The 15,465-nt window shown below is 36.2% G+C and overlaps 1 protein-coding gene and 1 pseudogene across 9 annotated transcripts in view; one reads left to right on the top strand and one right to left on the bottom strand.

The window, feature by feature from the left end:
* Positions 1 to 15,465, top strand: part of ORC4 (origin recognition complex subunit 4) — a 94,641-nt gene that overhangs the window by 63,108 nt on the left and 16,068 nt on the right. For all 9 annotated transcript variants that reach the window (XM_086352525.1, XM_086352486.1, XM_086352532.1 and 6 more), the window contains 3 exons: positions 2,811 to 2,859; positions 4,717 to 4,868; positions 11,368 to 11,541. In XM_086352525.1, coding sequence (XP_086208651.1) covers positions 11,431 to 11,541 — 111 coding nt within the window. In that variant the 5' untranslated portion in view covers positions 2,811 to 2,859; positions 4,717 to 4,868; positions 11,368 to 11,430. The remainder of the gene's footprint in view (positions 1 to 2,810; positions 2,860 to 4,716; positions 4,869 to 11,367; positions 11,542 to 15,465) is intronic.
* Positions 5,484 to 5,660, bottom strand: LOC147378311 (U2 spliceosomal RNA; annotated as a pseudogene).

Below are 15,465 nucleotides of genomic sequence, written 5' to 3'. Positions count from 1 at the left end.
TAGTCTTAAGAGACTTGGATAGCATGAGAGTAGTAGAAAATATACTGAATTTGAAGCTACAAATGGTAGGTTTGTAACTATTGACTATAACTATTGACTACCTGTATAACGTGTCTAATAAGTATCTATGAATTACAGATCCCTCACCAGTTACATTGGCATTGTCTTATTATACTTCACACATTTATTCTAAAGATGAAAAGAAGTGTTAAACATAATTATTTTTGTTTGTTTTTTAAATTGGATGCTAAGATACTGTGCAAATGTCAGTTATATTTTACTATTAAAATGTTCTCAGAAAGTACCCACATCATTATTGTTCCTTGGGATCTCAGGGCAGTAAACATAAATAATTTAACTGATTAGAAATATTTTGAAACTTGTATTAAACATTTTACTTATCAACTTGATTTATTAGGCTCAAGGGAAACATGATTAATTTAACTTGAAGCTAAGGTAATTTTCATCATCAAGTGACTCCTCAGCTTAATGCAATTGAAGTGGGTTGTGTACATTTCATATTCATTTTCTGGTCACTGGTGATGATGCAGTGGTGTTCCTCTAAACTGTGAGCCACCTAACATCTAGTAATTTTATTCTTTAAAAATTAACTATACGTAAATTTGAACTATGTGTAAAATACATAGCTAGTGGGAAACCGCTGTATAACACCTGGAGCTCAGCTGGGTGCTCTGTGATGATGGGCAAGAATGAAAGGGAGGCTCAAGAAGGAGGGGATATATTAATATTTATACTTACAGCTGAATCATGTCATTATACAGCAGAAAACTAAGACAACAATGTAAAGCACTTGTCCTCCAGTTAATGAAAAATCATCCATAAAAATTTGAGCCAGTGCTGTGTTACCATCCATCACCTACAGGTTTTTGAAGTGCAAGTTCAAATGTTCCTTCTGAAATCTGTTGTTTTCCCCGTGTCCAGAATGCAGTGTCAAAGATAGCGGCCTCCTTGGCAAAGCAGAGTTACTGTTGCATAGAATCTGTTCGGCTTTTGGTTTCCACTTGATGTAGATTTATGTTTCTAACTTTCCTAAATATTGCTATTTGTATTGGATTGTATGAAATAATTCATGGCACAGCTACTTACCATCCTAGTCATTACTATTGATATCATAACCCTCACACATACAGATTATTAGTTTAACTCCTATATTATATCAATTAGGCACCTGGAGGCTAAGAGACATAATTAGTGTGTCTAAAGTCATAAAATAACAAAGGCTGGACATTAAGAATCTAAGTCATTTAACCCCAGAGCCTTTCTGTTTTGTGTATTTAGAGCAAATTTGTATATACTTTTATAGACACACACATATGTATATGTGTATATATAAATATATACTTACATAAGTAAATTCTTATAATATGTACATATGAATTTACCTAAGTATATACTTATTGTAAAGTGTAATAGTCTTTTAAAGAAATAAGCCTTCCCTGGTAATCCAGTGGTAAGAATCTGCCTACCAGTGCACGGAACACAGGTTCAACCCTGGGTCCAGGAGGATTCCACATACTGTGGGGCAGCTAAGCCTGTGTGCCACAACTGTGGAGCCCACGTTCTAGATAGAGCTCATGCTCTGCAACCAGAGAAGCCACAAAAATAAGAGTAGCCCCCACTCTTTGCAACTAGAGAAAGCCTGCATGCAGCAACAAAGACCCACCACAGCTAAAAATAAATAAATTTAAATATATATATATATATAAATACCAAAAGATAAGCAGTCTTTGAGTAACTTTGACCACTGATTTTCCAACAGTTTATCTGAGCTTTTGTTTACATTATGGTAAATACCTCTTGCCCTACCTACTTTGGAAATAATATTTCTTGACAGCATGTAATCATCACAAAATGTGTAGAAGCTCTTTAAAACATATTATGTTATTTTATGTCAGATCTCTCAACTGGGAAACAAACAAGTGGGTATCTTTTGTCCTTTACATTGCCTCAAGTTTAAAGTTGACTGTTTCTTTAAATTAAGATAATTTGAATGAAGTAAAAATTAAGGACTTCAGTGAAAAAATATTTTACAAGGCCTTTATCCACAAGCTGGAACATCTGGATAATGCATCTGCTACTCTGTTAGTTTCTATCCAGAATATTTAAATTGTACCCAAAAATGTATCGACTGTGTTCCAAGTGAAAGTGAAGTCGCTTAGTCGTGTCCGACTCTTTGCGACCCCGTGGACTGTAGCCCCCCAGGCTCTTCTGTCCATGGGATTCTCCAGGCAAGAATACTGGAGTGGGTTGCCATTTCCTTCTCCAAGTAAAGCAGCCAAATTTGATATGATATATACAAATTATATAATCTGCTCTTCAATAGAGAAACACTGTTGTATTGTCTAATGTTTGAGGCAGGTTTCTTCTTCCTTTTCCTTTGGGATCTCATTCAAATTCATGGTCATTTTTTTAGTGGTATGGGTTTGAGACTCACAGCAGACTGACACGTTTGAAGATAAAAGTACAGTGAATTTCTTTTTTTCTCTGATTGTGTTTAGAGTATAGCAACTCTTAAAAACTACCTTTGATTAAATTTTTACAGATTTTATCCAGAAAATATAAAATTTTGAACATGGCATGATCCCATTTTCAGTGTTATGCCATCTCTACTGTTACATTAAAGTTTTAGATTGTAAGCATACAAGAGATGGAGTTCAGAATCTGGCCAATGACTTTCATTTACTAGAAAACTACATAAAACTATTTATACAGTGTCTGGAGTCATTTAGCCCTCTTTTATTCTTTATTTCAATAAACTTCTAGTCATGGTGTCTTTTTTTGTTATTCAGGGTAGCTTTGCTGAAAACCTTTCATTTCTTCTGGAAGCTTTAAAAAAAGGTAAATACTAGCTTATTTAACAGTATCAATAGTTTAGCTTTATTTTTCCCTTAATCATATGCTTTATAAGAAATAAATATAAAAAAGAAATAATGACCACTGAAATCCCTATTAATAGTGATTATTCCAATTAACATTTTATTTCATATCTTTATTCACCTATAGTATATCATTAGTATAATTTTTATAAGAATGAAATGTTTTTTATTTTATTGTGAAATGTACATCTTTTCACTTACTCATAGTATGTTGTAAGCATCTTTCCATGTCTGTAAATATTGAGTGCATGATCATTTTTATGGTTCTCATATATCTCATTTTTAAAATATAAGCTATTTTAAAATTGTAACATAATAAATTATAACTGATTAATCACCAGCTATCAACTTTTATTCCTGATTTTGTATCATTAGGAAGAAATGCTTAACTGATCATCCAGATTTCTTGGGGTAAATTTCAATGAGTAGAATACTGGGTTAAAGATTTCACATTTAAAAGCATAAATATTAATTACCAAATTATCCTAGAAGATCCATTGTCTAAACATATTTTAAAGTACTTTTTTTTTTTCAGAACCTCAAACAATTGTTTTTTTTTTTGTTTGCTTTTTTAATAGAAAAAAATTTTCAGTTTAATTTTAATAATTTGGGTACTCATGATGTTCATATCAAATTTTAATTGGCCATAGATATTTCCTGATTTGTGTTTTTCCTGTTCTTTGCTTTATAACTGTGAGAATTCTTGCACTTGTTTTTTTCTTAATTTTGGTTTGGACTTTTCTGATGAATAGAAGTTTTAAATTATTTACATAATCAAAAATTTTCTCTTCTTCACACTTTAAAGACATACACATATTTTCATCCAGTATGTACACTTATAATTCATAATTTAGCTGAAATTTGTTTTGGAAAGGTGGAAAGTGGAGATGGCTTGAATATACCAAAATGAAATTTCTGCCTTATGTAGGTCTGTGTCTAGACTTCTGAGTGGTCCCTGTGGTTTTAATGTCTTTTAGGTTAATGTACTGGAGAAGGCAATGGCACCCCACTCCAGTACCATTGCCTTCTCCAATACATTAACCTGAAAGACATTAAAACCACATTATTATCTTTTAGATAGTATTATCCAAACTATAATATCTGATAATAATTAAAAGAATTATTAATTAACCTGTTTATTACCATGTTTTTTTTCACTTGTTTATGTGGATATAAAATAAAGCCTTTGACCTTAAGGAAATAGTGCTTGTTCTCCTAAAGCACTTTCCATTGTTGTAGTGAGAAAAATGAATCCAGAGTCATATGAAAGTTTTCCCTATTTTTTAAAATGTTGAAATTGTCAGTAGTAGAAGTTAAAGTAGCTTTGGTTAAACTTCATAGTGTTACCATTGTTTATAAAAATTGTTTCCAGGGGAAGACTTACTTTGCATTTCTAACTAAAAGTGAGTCTGTTTTGAAGTAATAATTTTATTATACTTTTATATTTAAAACCAGAGTATTTTGGTCTATGTAGGTTAAAAAATCTTTGTCTATTTTCTGATGATAGAAGAATTATTTACATAATTTAAGAAACAATAGTCTTCAGTCATTTAAATGATTTTCTTAACTTTTCATCAATAAAGCTACTAGAAGTCTGGTAATTAGACTGAAGTACTTGAGGGCAATAGGAGCTATTTTGTCTTTTGAATAATTTTTTGTTGAATAATTGTACATGCATTGGTAATGCCCTACTGAAAGTAGGTTAACAGTGTACTTTTCTTGGATTGAGTTTTAGAAAATGAAATGTACTAAATAGTTTGGAAGTTAAAGAAAGGTTGATATGACTGCTTATTAGTATAAAACTCTTATTTTCTCTTAGGTGACCGGACTAGTAGTTGCCCAGTGATCTTCATATTAGATGAATTTGATCTTTTTGCTCATCATAAAAACCAAACACTCCTCTATAACCTTCTTGACATTTCTCAGTCTGCACAGACTCCAGTAGTAATTATTGGTCTTACATGCAGATTGGTAAGTCTTTCTATTTAAAAACAATTGATTATAATGTTTAGAAAATTAAAGTTTAATAACTGACTTAGTTACTATGTAGCTCACTAATGTATTTCATTAGGGTGTGGCACCTTTATGCCACTTTTTAACTCAAAGGAAACAAGGAAACATTTATCACACATGCTTGTAGGCTAATACCTCCCTCCATTTCACTCAGATTACTGAATAAAAAATATGAAGTGAGATTTTGCTTAAAAAATATTATGTAATTCTACATTAGTAAATAAAGAGAAAATTAACATCACCACCATTTTATAAAAATTGCTAATGGTTTCTCATACTTTTTATATTTAAGATTCTTTCCATATTTTAAAAGTGCTTGGAATCAGCTCAAAATGATACTAACCCAACTTTGTTAGGTATACATCTCTGGAAATGGAAGGGATTATTTCCATCATATTATCATAGTAGTCACTAGAGTCTTTGCTCCTTGGGAGATTTTTAGAATGATTTTAATTGAAGTCTTAATGTAACTATCACATTACTTTGTGAAGACTACATGCATGTTAAATCTTCAGACAGTTTATGTAGGTCTGTTTGTGTTTACTCTCTCTCTTTTTTAAAATTTTCCCTGGAAGTGGGTGTACCATTTGTGAAAGTACTGCAATACCAGATCGATGGGTGGAGTGGATGGAGCAAGCTCCCTTTCCATCTCCTAGTTCCAGAAATAGTTTAATTCATTGTCCTCAGAATATGTATCAGATACTAAGCTGACAAGAACATATACTACTAGGCAAAAGGCCAAAAAGCATTGTGTTTACCTTCTTTTACTCTCCTTATATGAACTGTCTTATTGAATTCAGGTAAAACTGGTATTTAAGAGTCATCTTGATACTAATATGAGTCATCTTAATACTAACATTATGGCTGCCATGCATTCATAATTTTTATCCCTTTTTTTCCTTCATTTTTAGCAAACTTATGCCAGGCCCTTCTGCTTATTTTCCTTTTCTACAGCTACTTCTCTTTTTTAGAAATGGGAAGGTCTTTACTAAGTCATCTTTCAACAGTCCTGCTAGTACTATTTCTCTCAAGTTCAGTTCAGTTCTGTCGCTCAGTCGTGTCCGACTCTGTGCAACCCCATGAACTGCAGCACGCCAGGCTTCCCTGTCCATCACCAACTGCCAGAGTTTACCCAAGCCCACATCCATTGAGTCTGTCATGCCATCCAACCATCCCATCCTCTTTCATCCCCTTCTCCTCCTGCCCTCAATCTTTCCCAGCATCAGGGTCTTTTCAAATGAGTCAGCTCTTTGCATCAGGTGGCCAAATATTGGAGTTTCAGCTTCAACAGCAGTCCTTCCAATGAACACCCAGGACTGATCTGCTTTAGGATGGACTGGTTGATCTCCTTGCAGTACAAGGAACCCTCAAGAATCTTCTCCAACACCACAGTGCAAAAGCATCAATTCTTCGGCGCTCAGCTTTCTTTATAGTCCAACTCTCACATCCATACATGACTACTGGAAAAACCATACCCTTGACTAGACGGAACTTGTTGGCAAAGTAATGTCTCTGCTTTTTAATATGCTGTCTAGGTTGATCATAGCTTTCCTTCCAAAAAGTAAGCGTCTTTTAATTTCATGGCTACAATCACCATCTGGAGTGATTTTGGGGCCCAAAAAAATAAAGTCAGCACTGTTTCCACTGTTTCCTCATCTATTTGCCAAAAGTAATGGGACCGGATGCCATGATCTTAGTTTTCTGAATGTGAAGCTTTAAGCAAACTTTTTCACTCTCCTCTTTCACTTTCATCAAGAGACTCTTTAGTTCTTCTCACTTTCTGCCATTAGGGTGGTATCATCTGCATATCTGAGGTTATTGATATTTCTCCCAGCAATCTTGATTCCAGCTTGTGCTTCTCCAGCCCAGCATTTCTCATGATGTACTCTGCATAGAAGTTAAATAAGCAGGGTGACAATATGCAGCCTTGATGTGCTCCTTTTCCTATTTGAAACCAGTTTGTTGTTCCATATCCATTTCTGACTGTTGACCTGCATACAGGTTTCTCAAGAGGCAGGTCAGGTGGTCTGGTATTCCCATCTCTTTCAGAATTTTCCACAGTTTATTGTGATCCGCACAGTCAAAGGCCTTGGCATAGTCAATAAAGCAGAAATAGATGTTTTTCTGGAACTGCCTTGCTTTTATGTTGATCCAGTGGATTCTGGCAATTTGGTCTCTGGTTCCTCTGCCTTTTCTAAAACCATCTTGAACATCTGGAAGTTCAAGGTTCACATATTGCTGAAGCCTGGCTTGGAGAATTTGTAGCATTATTTTACTAGCGTGTGAGATGAGTGCAACTGTGCGGTAGTCTGAGCATTCTTTGGCATTGCCTTTCTTTGGGATTGAAATCAAAAGTGACCTTTTCCAGTCCTGTGGCCACTGCTGAGTTTTCCACATTTGCTGGCATATTGAGTGTAGCACTTTCACAGCATCATCTTTCAGGATTTGAAATAGCTCAACTAGAATTCTATCACCTCCACTAGCTTTGATCCTAGTGATGCTTCCTAAGGCCCACTTGACTTCATATTCCAGGATGTCTGGCTCTAGTTGAGTGATCCCACCATCATGATTATCTGGGTCGTGAGGATCTTTTTTGTACAGTTCTTCTGTGTATTCTTGCCACCTCTTCTTAGTATCTTCTGCTTCTGTTAGGTCCATACCATTTCTGTCCTTTATTGAGCCTATCCTTGCATGAAATGTTCCCTTGGTATCTCTGATTTTCTTGAAGAGATCTCTAGTCTTTACCATTCTGTTGTTTTCCTCTATTTCTTTGCATTGATCACTGAGAAACGCTTTCTTATCTCTCCTTGCTTTTCTTTGGAACTCTGCATTCACATGGGTATATCTTTCCTTTTCTCCTTTGCTTTTCACTTCAGTTCTTTTCACAGCTATTTGTAAGGCCTCCTCACACAGCCATTTTGCTTTTTTGCGTTTCTTTTTCTTGGGGATGGTCTTGATCCCTGTCTCCTGTACAATGTCACGAACCTCTGTCCACAGTTCATTAGGCACTCTGTCTATCAGATCTAGTCCCTTAAATCTATTTCTCACTTCCACTGTATAGTCATAAGGGATTTGATTTAGGTCATACCTGAATGGTCTAGTGGTTTTCCCCACTTTCTGCAATTTAAGTCTGAATTTGGCAATAAGGAGTTTACAAGCTGAGCCATAGTCAGTTCCTGGTCTTGTTTTTGCTGACTATATAGAGCTTCTCCATCTTTGGCTGCAAAGAATATAATCAGTCTGTGTTTGGTGTTGACCATCTGGTGATGTCCATGTGTAGCATCTTCTCTTGTGTTTTTGGAAGAGGGTGTTTGCGATGGCCAGTGTGTTCTCTTGGTAAAACTCTATTAGCCTTTTCCCTGCTTCATTCTGTATTCCAAGGCCAAATTTGCCTGTTACTCCAGGTGTTTCTCACTTCCTACTTTTGGATTCCAGTCCCCTATGATGAAAAGGACATCTTTTTTGGGTGTTAGTTCTAGAAGGTCTTGTAGGTCTTCATAGAACCATTCAGATTCAGCTTTTTCAACGTTACTAGTCGGGGCATAGATTTGGTTTACTATGATATTGAATGGTTTGCCTTGGAAACAAACAGAGATTATTCTGTCGTTTTTGAGATTGCATCCAAGTACTGCATTTTGGACTCTCTTGTTGACTATGATGGCTACTCCATTTCTTCTGAGGGATTCCTGCCTGCAGTAGTAGATATAATGGTCATCTGAGTTAAATTCACCCATTCCAGTCCATCTTAGTTCGCTGCTTCCTGGAATGTTGATGATCACTCTTGCCATCACCTGTTTGATCATTTCCAATTTGCCTTCATTCATGGACCTAACATTCCAGGTTCCTATGCAATATTTCTCTTTACAGCATCTGACCTTTCTTCTATCACAAGTCCCATCCACACCTGGGTGTTGTTTTTGCTTTGGCTCCGTCTCTTCAGTCTTTCTGGAGTTATTTCTCCACTGATCTCCAGTAGCATATTGGGCACCTACTGACCTGGGGAGTTCTTCTTTCAGTGTCCTATCTTTTGCCTTTTCATACTGTTCATTTGATCACATGGACCACAGCTTTGTCTAACTCAGTGAAACTAAGCCATGCCATGTGGGGCCACCCAAGACGGGTGAGTCATGGTGGAGAGGTCTGACAGAATGTGGTCCACTGGAGAAGGGAATGGCAAACTACTTCAGTATTCTTGCCTTGAGAACATGAACAGTCTCTAAAGAGTAGCTTTCTATGTCCTTCTTCCCCAGTACTTTAGAGCTCTCAATGTATGCTTTCATAATAAGCCTCTCTCAGACTAAATCTGGCGGGTTCTCCACGTATCTTTATTCTTCTTTCTGAAAAATAGCAATATAACACAGTCGTTAAGGAAGCCTGTTCCTTCTTGCTAAAAGCTCTTCCTTTAGATGGAAGTGGCAATGGCAGATGCTGTCGTCCCAACGAGGGCCCAAATAAAGGGTTTGTGGCTCCTTAGTAAAGGCTCTTTTTTATTTTGTATGTTTAATTTTCCAGCTGTGTAACTCTCCAACTGTGTGATTCAAGTCCATCTAGGTGTCCATTTTTAGAGGGAAAGAGCAGAAGGATTGATGGAGTAGTGATTTTGCTAACAAATAACCTCTTCCCTGTGGCATCATTTATTTTCACTATTTCCTCTATCCCCACATTACCAACTTCTGTCATTACTGTCTACCATAAAAATATCGGTTAGTGTTCACCTCTAAAATTCTTTTGTTGTCGTTTTGTTGTTAAGTTGTGCCTGACACCTTGCAGCCCCATGGACTGCAGCATTCCAGGCTTCCCTGTCCTCCGCTATCTCCCAGAGTTTGCTCAAATTCATGTCTGTTGAGTCAGTGATGCTATCTGGCCATTTCATCCTCTGCTGTCCCGTTCTCCTTTTGCTTCAGTCTTTTGCTTCCACTGTCTCCCAGAGTTTGCTCACATTCGTGTCTGTTGAGTCGGTGATGCTATCTGGCCATCTCATGTTCTGCTGTCCCTTTCTCCTTTTGCTTCAGTCAGCATCAGCGTCTTTTCCATTGAGTCAGCTCTTTGCATCAGGTGGCCAGAGTTTTGAAGCTTCAGCTTCAGTACCAGTCTTTCCAATGAATATTCAGGGTTGATTTCTTTTAGGATTGACTGGTTTGATCTCCATGCAGTCCAAAGGACCCTCAAGAGTCTTCTCCAGCACCACAGTTCAAAGGCATCAATTTTTTGGTACTCAGCCTTCTTTATGATCCAAATCTCACATCTGTACATGACTACTAGAAAAACCATAGCTTTGACTATACAGACTTCTGTCTTTTCCCATTCCCAAGTTAAGGCTCTTAATTCTGTTTGCCCAGCATTGCTTCCACTACCTTTCAACCACCTACTCAGATGGGTGATCTAGAACTCCTCCTTAGCAGAAAATTAATGTGTAGTATTTCTGAAATAACTTATAGTTCTCTTATGCTGACACTATATTTTTCTGTACCTATAAAAATATCTTAGGTTTTTTAGTCACCTTCCCAGTTTCAGCCCCAAACTGTTCATCTTTCCTGTCTTCCTTCCCACGTTAGCCATGATGCCTTTAATTCTTCCCTGTGTGTCATTTGTTTCTTAACCTAGAGTCATCTGGGTAGATTTGGAATTCCATATTTCTGGGCCTCACCACAGCTTTTTGTTTTTCTTTTTTATAGAAAATTGACACTAAACTTGCTCCCTCTCTTAAGGGAAACTAGCACATAGCTTCTCAAATGTTACTATAAAAGAGCCAGAAGACAGAATAATTTATTTTACCAATGTAATGCTATATTCTTGCCAGTTTCCTTTTCTATACTTTGTTTCTTACATCTAGTGTAGCTTCAGCTTAATCTGTATAGTTTAGTGAACTGAATTTTTCTTCATCACATATGCTGCTTCTTGAGTTTTTGCTACATAAAACAACGAAAACAATGTTGTAAGTTTTCATCAATGTTAATTATTAAGTCTAACTACATTTTATTATCTTAATTTTTTTAGATGAACTTCATAGACTGAAATTCCTTATTGAAACTCTTCATGTTACTCTGGAATATAGCTATATTCACTATGGTTATAATTTTTTAGCAATTATTGTAGGTCTTGCATTGTTAAAGATTAGCAGAGAAAAACATAATTAGAAAAAGGCTAATCAGGACATCGTTGACATCACCAGACCTACAAGTGCTTAGAAAAGGATTAAAAGTAGCTTGCATTAAAAATATTTTTAGAGGTTCGGTTTATTTACAAGTCACATTGTCTTAACCTGTACTACCTTGTAGTCCTACGTATATCAAGGGAATAATTAAAGTCTTTAGAAGCTTGCATAAATTTTTTTAATGCTTAATTGTGTATTATAGGGTAAGCACTGCTAATTATAAGTGGTAGCTCAAATCATTATACCTGTATCATTGGTATGGTTATTTTAAACATGCATCTCATGGAGATTTTTGTTTTTAAGGATATTTTGGAACTCTTAGAAAAAAGAGTGAAGTCACGATTTTCCCACCGGCAGATACACTTAATGAATTCATTTAGTTTTCCACAGTATCTTAAAATATTTAAAGAACAATTATCTCTACCTTCGGTATTTCCAGAGGAGATTTTCGCCGAGAAATGGAATGAGAATGTACAGGTAATTTGGAACAAAAGCAATAACATTAAAGTTATTTTTGTGTCTTGCTATACCATTTGAAAGCATTTGAAACTTGAAAATTTTTATAATCTGTAAATTAGCATAAAGTTTCTAATGTTACTGTGGCATAAAACTGCGTTAATATATACTGTTGTGTGTTTTTTATTTTAAAAAACAGTTGAAATGTCATACCTCCTGTTTTTTTCCTCAAAAGAACTTTTATGAGATTTGTTTTATATCTTGTTTATATTTTAGATTATTTTGTTAATGAATTTCATCATTAAATATTTTCTTTATTTTACAAGTTCAGCAATATACTAACTTAGTAAGGTTCATACATACCTGTAGAGTGTGGATTTTTGTTCTTATGAAGAGTTAAGCTTTTTTCTTCTTGTGTCTGTTAAGACTGGCACCTTTGGTTATATTATCTCTATTGACAAATGCTATCTTTGAGTTCTTGGATTTACTAAACATTGTGGACTCTGTAAATTTACTTAAGTTGATGAGCATAACTTCTGCAGGCTATTGTTGTATCAACTAAGCATCAGATCAGATCAGATCAGATCAATCGCTCAGTCATGTCCGACTCTTTGCGACCCCATGAATCGCAGCACGCCAGGCCTCCCTGTCCATTACCAACTCCTGGAGTTCACTGAGACTCATGCCCATCGAGTCAGTGATGCCATCCAGCCATCTCATCCTCTGTCGTCCCCTTCTCCTCTTGCCCCCAATCCCTCCCAGCATCAGCGTCTTTTCCAGTGAGTCAACTCTTCACATGAGGTGGCCAAAGTACTGGAGTTTCAGCTTTAGCATCATTCCTTCCAAAGAAATCCCAGGGCTGATCTCCTTCAGAATGGACTGGTTGGATCTCCTTGCAGTTCAGGGGACTCTCAAGAGTCTTCTCCAACACCACAGTTCAAAAGCATCAATTCTTCGGCGCTCAGCCTTCTTCACAGTCCAACTCTCACATCCATACATGACCACAGGAAAAACCATAGCCTTGACTAGACGAACCTTTGTTGGCAAAGTAATGTCTCTGGTTTTGAATACGCTATCTAGGTTGGTCATAACTTTCCTTCCAAGGAGTAAGCGTCTTTTAATTTCAAGTAAGCATACTAGCATCCATTTATCTTATACTGAAAAGTTTTAGTTGTTAGGGAGAAGGGAGAGAGTGTATGTATGTGAATATGTGATTAATAATGTGTTTGGAAAACAGTGTTCCTGATAAATCTCACACATTAAAAATATGGGCCTTGTAGAAAATATTGGAGTCCTTGGTTTTGTAAGAATTGGGAATAACTGGTCTATAATATGAAATACTAATGTGTGAGGATGATTAGTTCTGCTTAGAGTTATGCAGTCTATTGGAGGAGGAAATGGCAACCCACTCCAGTATTCTTGCCTGGGAAATCCCATGGTCAGAGGAACCTGATGGGCTGCAGTCCATGGGGTCACAAAGAGTTGGACACAATTGAGCAACTAGACAACAAACATAACACAGTCTATATTCATTGGCTCTAAAAAGATTTTTTATGTTATAGCAATAATGGCAGTTGATATTCTTTTTATTATAAAATCTTTAATATCAATACCAAATTAAAAGTGAGACTCTGCATTTATTTTGCTCTTTAATAATTTTTTCCCCATTTGTTGAGGTATGATTGACAAATTCAAAATTGTTTATATTAGTGTACAACTTGATGTTTTGGTATACTTTGTGAAATACCACAATCAAGCTATTTAACATATCCATCACTTCATATAGATTTTTTCTCATCTTTTTTTTAATTTTGTGGTACACTTAAGTTTTATCTTCTAAGCAGATTTCAAGTACATAGTACTATATCGTTAACTATAATCATGTTACTGCACATGTGCAGAACTTACTCAACTTGTATAAATGAAACTTGATTCTTATTTTGATTTTAAAATACTGTGCTCATGTAAGCACTATTAATTTTGACACTGTTTTTAAAATTAAAAGCTCATATAATAAAATTTAATCAGTGCTTTAGAAACATGGTAAAAAGTAGAATTTTCCCTTATGTTCACGCTCATCTTCCCCCCTTTCACTGCAAAGTAATTATTTGGTTTATAGCATTTCAGACCTTACCTACATGCTGAAGTTGTTTTTACATGAAGGATTCAAACCTTAAATGTTATTCTCTGGCTTATCTTTTTTACTTTGTTCTACCTTTGTTCTGATTGTTAATTATTTTTATACAGAATTTTATGTGAAAATAATTGACTGTTTTCCTTAAACCCAGATATTGTGTCATGATATAACTAGTGAGTCTTCCCTTCTACCCTCCTCCCCAAATTAATTTTGCCTGGAACTCAGTAATTTACTATGTCATGTAAGTTTTTCTTGATACTGCATCTGACTGAAGGATTCCATGCTTTATGAACACTTTATGGTTGGTGCTCTTATATTGTCTTTTTCTTTACCTGGGTCTGAAGTGCATCAGAGCTCTGGATCTTTGGCCTGTGAATCCACTTTTGAGTGTGTCACAAACTTTCACCTTTCCTAAATCTTGAACTGATTGTCATGTTAACAATAGTTATTTTTCTGATTGCTTTAGTGATCAGACGCAGTCTTTCCTAGAATTTAAATGTCTGTGATTTCCCAGTGCTTATTGTATTCTTATCTCTGCTCACTTTCTTTTCCTAAAATGATTCCATAAGCCTAGATTGTACTGTCCTGTCCTGGATTTTTCTGTCCTTCCCTGCTGTGTTGCATTCTGAGCGTCTTATAGTGGGTATATAAAGGAAGTAGATGGTGACAGTTTCTATGAAGTATAACTTTTGATGACTCAGAAAATGGTAAGCATGTGATAATAGAGTTGCTTGCCCTTATTTTTTTTTTTTTTTTTTTGTTCTTTGCTGAGCACTGAGTTAAGGGGCAGGATGATAGGAATGAATGTGAAAACACTCCCGTCATCTTTTTGATTATTTTGTGGTTCTTTCTTTCTTAAGGTAGAGCTAGTACCACTGGAGTTGCTGTCTCTTAGCACTGATATTTTCTTGCCCCGTCCTGAAACTCCAGTACTTTGGCCACCTCATGCTAAGAGTTGACTCATTGGAAAAGACTCTGATGCTGGGAGGGATTGGGGGCAAGAGGAGAAGGGGACGACAGAGGATGAGATGGCTAGATGGCATCACTGACTCCATGGACATGAGTCTCAGTGCACTCCCGGAGTTGGTGATGGACAGGGAGGCCTGGCGTGCTGTGATTCATGGGGTCACAAAGAGTCGGACATGACTGAGCGACTGATCTGATCTAATCTGATCTGAATCATCATTTGCCACCTCCCTTTGGAATATGCCCAGAAACAAAACAACAACAACAACAAAAGCCCAGAAAACTAAGTACACTATATTTTCTAGAGTTAAAACTGTATGTCTCTACTTCCCAATGGAAGAAGATCCAGATTCAGGAATAAGTTCCAGTCTAATGGGCTGAATTCTCCAAGCCAGGCTTCAACAGTATGTGAACTGTGAACTTCCAGATGTTCAAGCTAGATTTAGAAAAGGCAGAGGAACCAGAGATCAAATTGCCAACATCCGCTGGATCATTGAAAAAGCAAGAGAGTTCTAGGAAAACATCTACTTCTTATTGACTATGCCAAAGCCTTTGGCTGTGTGGATCACAATAAACTGTGGAAAATTCTGAAAGAGATGGGAATACCAGACCACCTGACCTGCTTCCTGAGAAATCTGTATGCAGGTTAGGAAGCAACAGTTAGAACTGGACATGGAACAATGGACTGGTTCCAAATTGGGAAAGGAGTACATCAAGGCTGTATATTGTCACCCTCTTATTTAACTTATATGCAGAGTACATCATCAGAAATGCTGGGCTGGATGAAGCACAAGCTGGAATCAAGATTGCCGGGAGAGATATCAATAACCTCAGATATGCAG

This window comes from Bos grunniens, chromosome 2 (assembly GCF_055505025.1).
Source record: "Bos grunniens cultivar Pamir isolate PY7600 chromosome 2, Bosgru_T2T1.0, whole genome shotgun sequence".
NCBI lineage: Eukaryota > Metazoa > Chordata > Mammalia > Artiodactyla > Bovidae > Bos > Bos grunniens.
The sequence above is the reverse complement of the archived record's forward strand: the minus strand, read 5'-3'. Positions and strand labels throughout refer to the sequence as shown.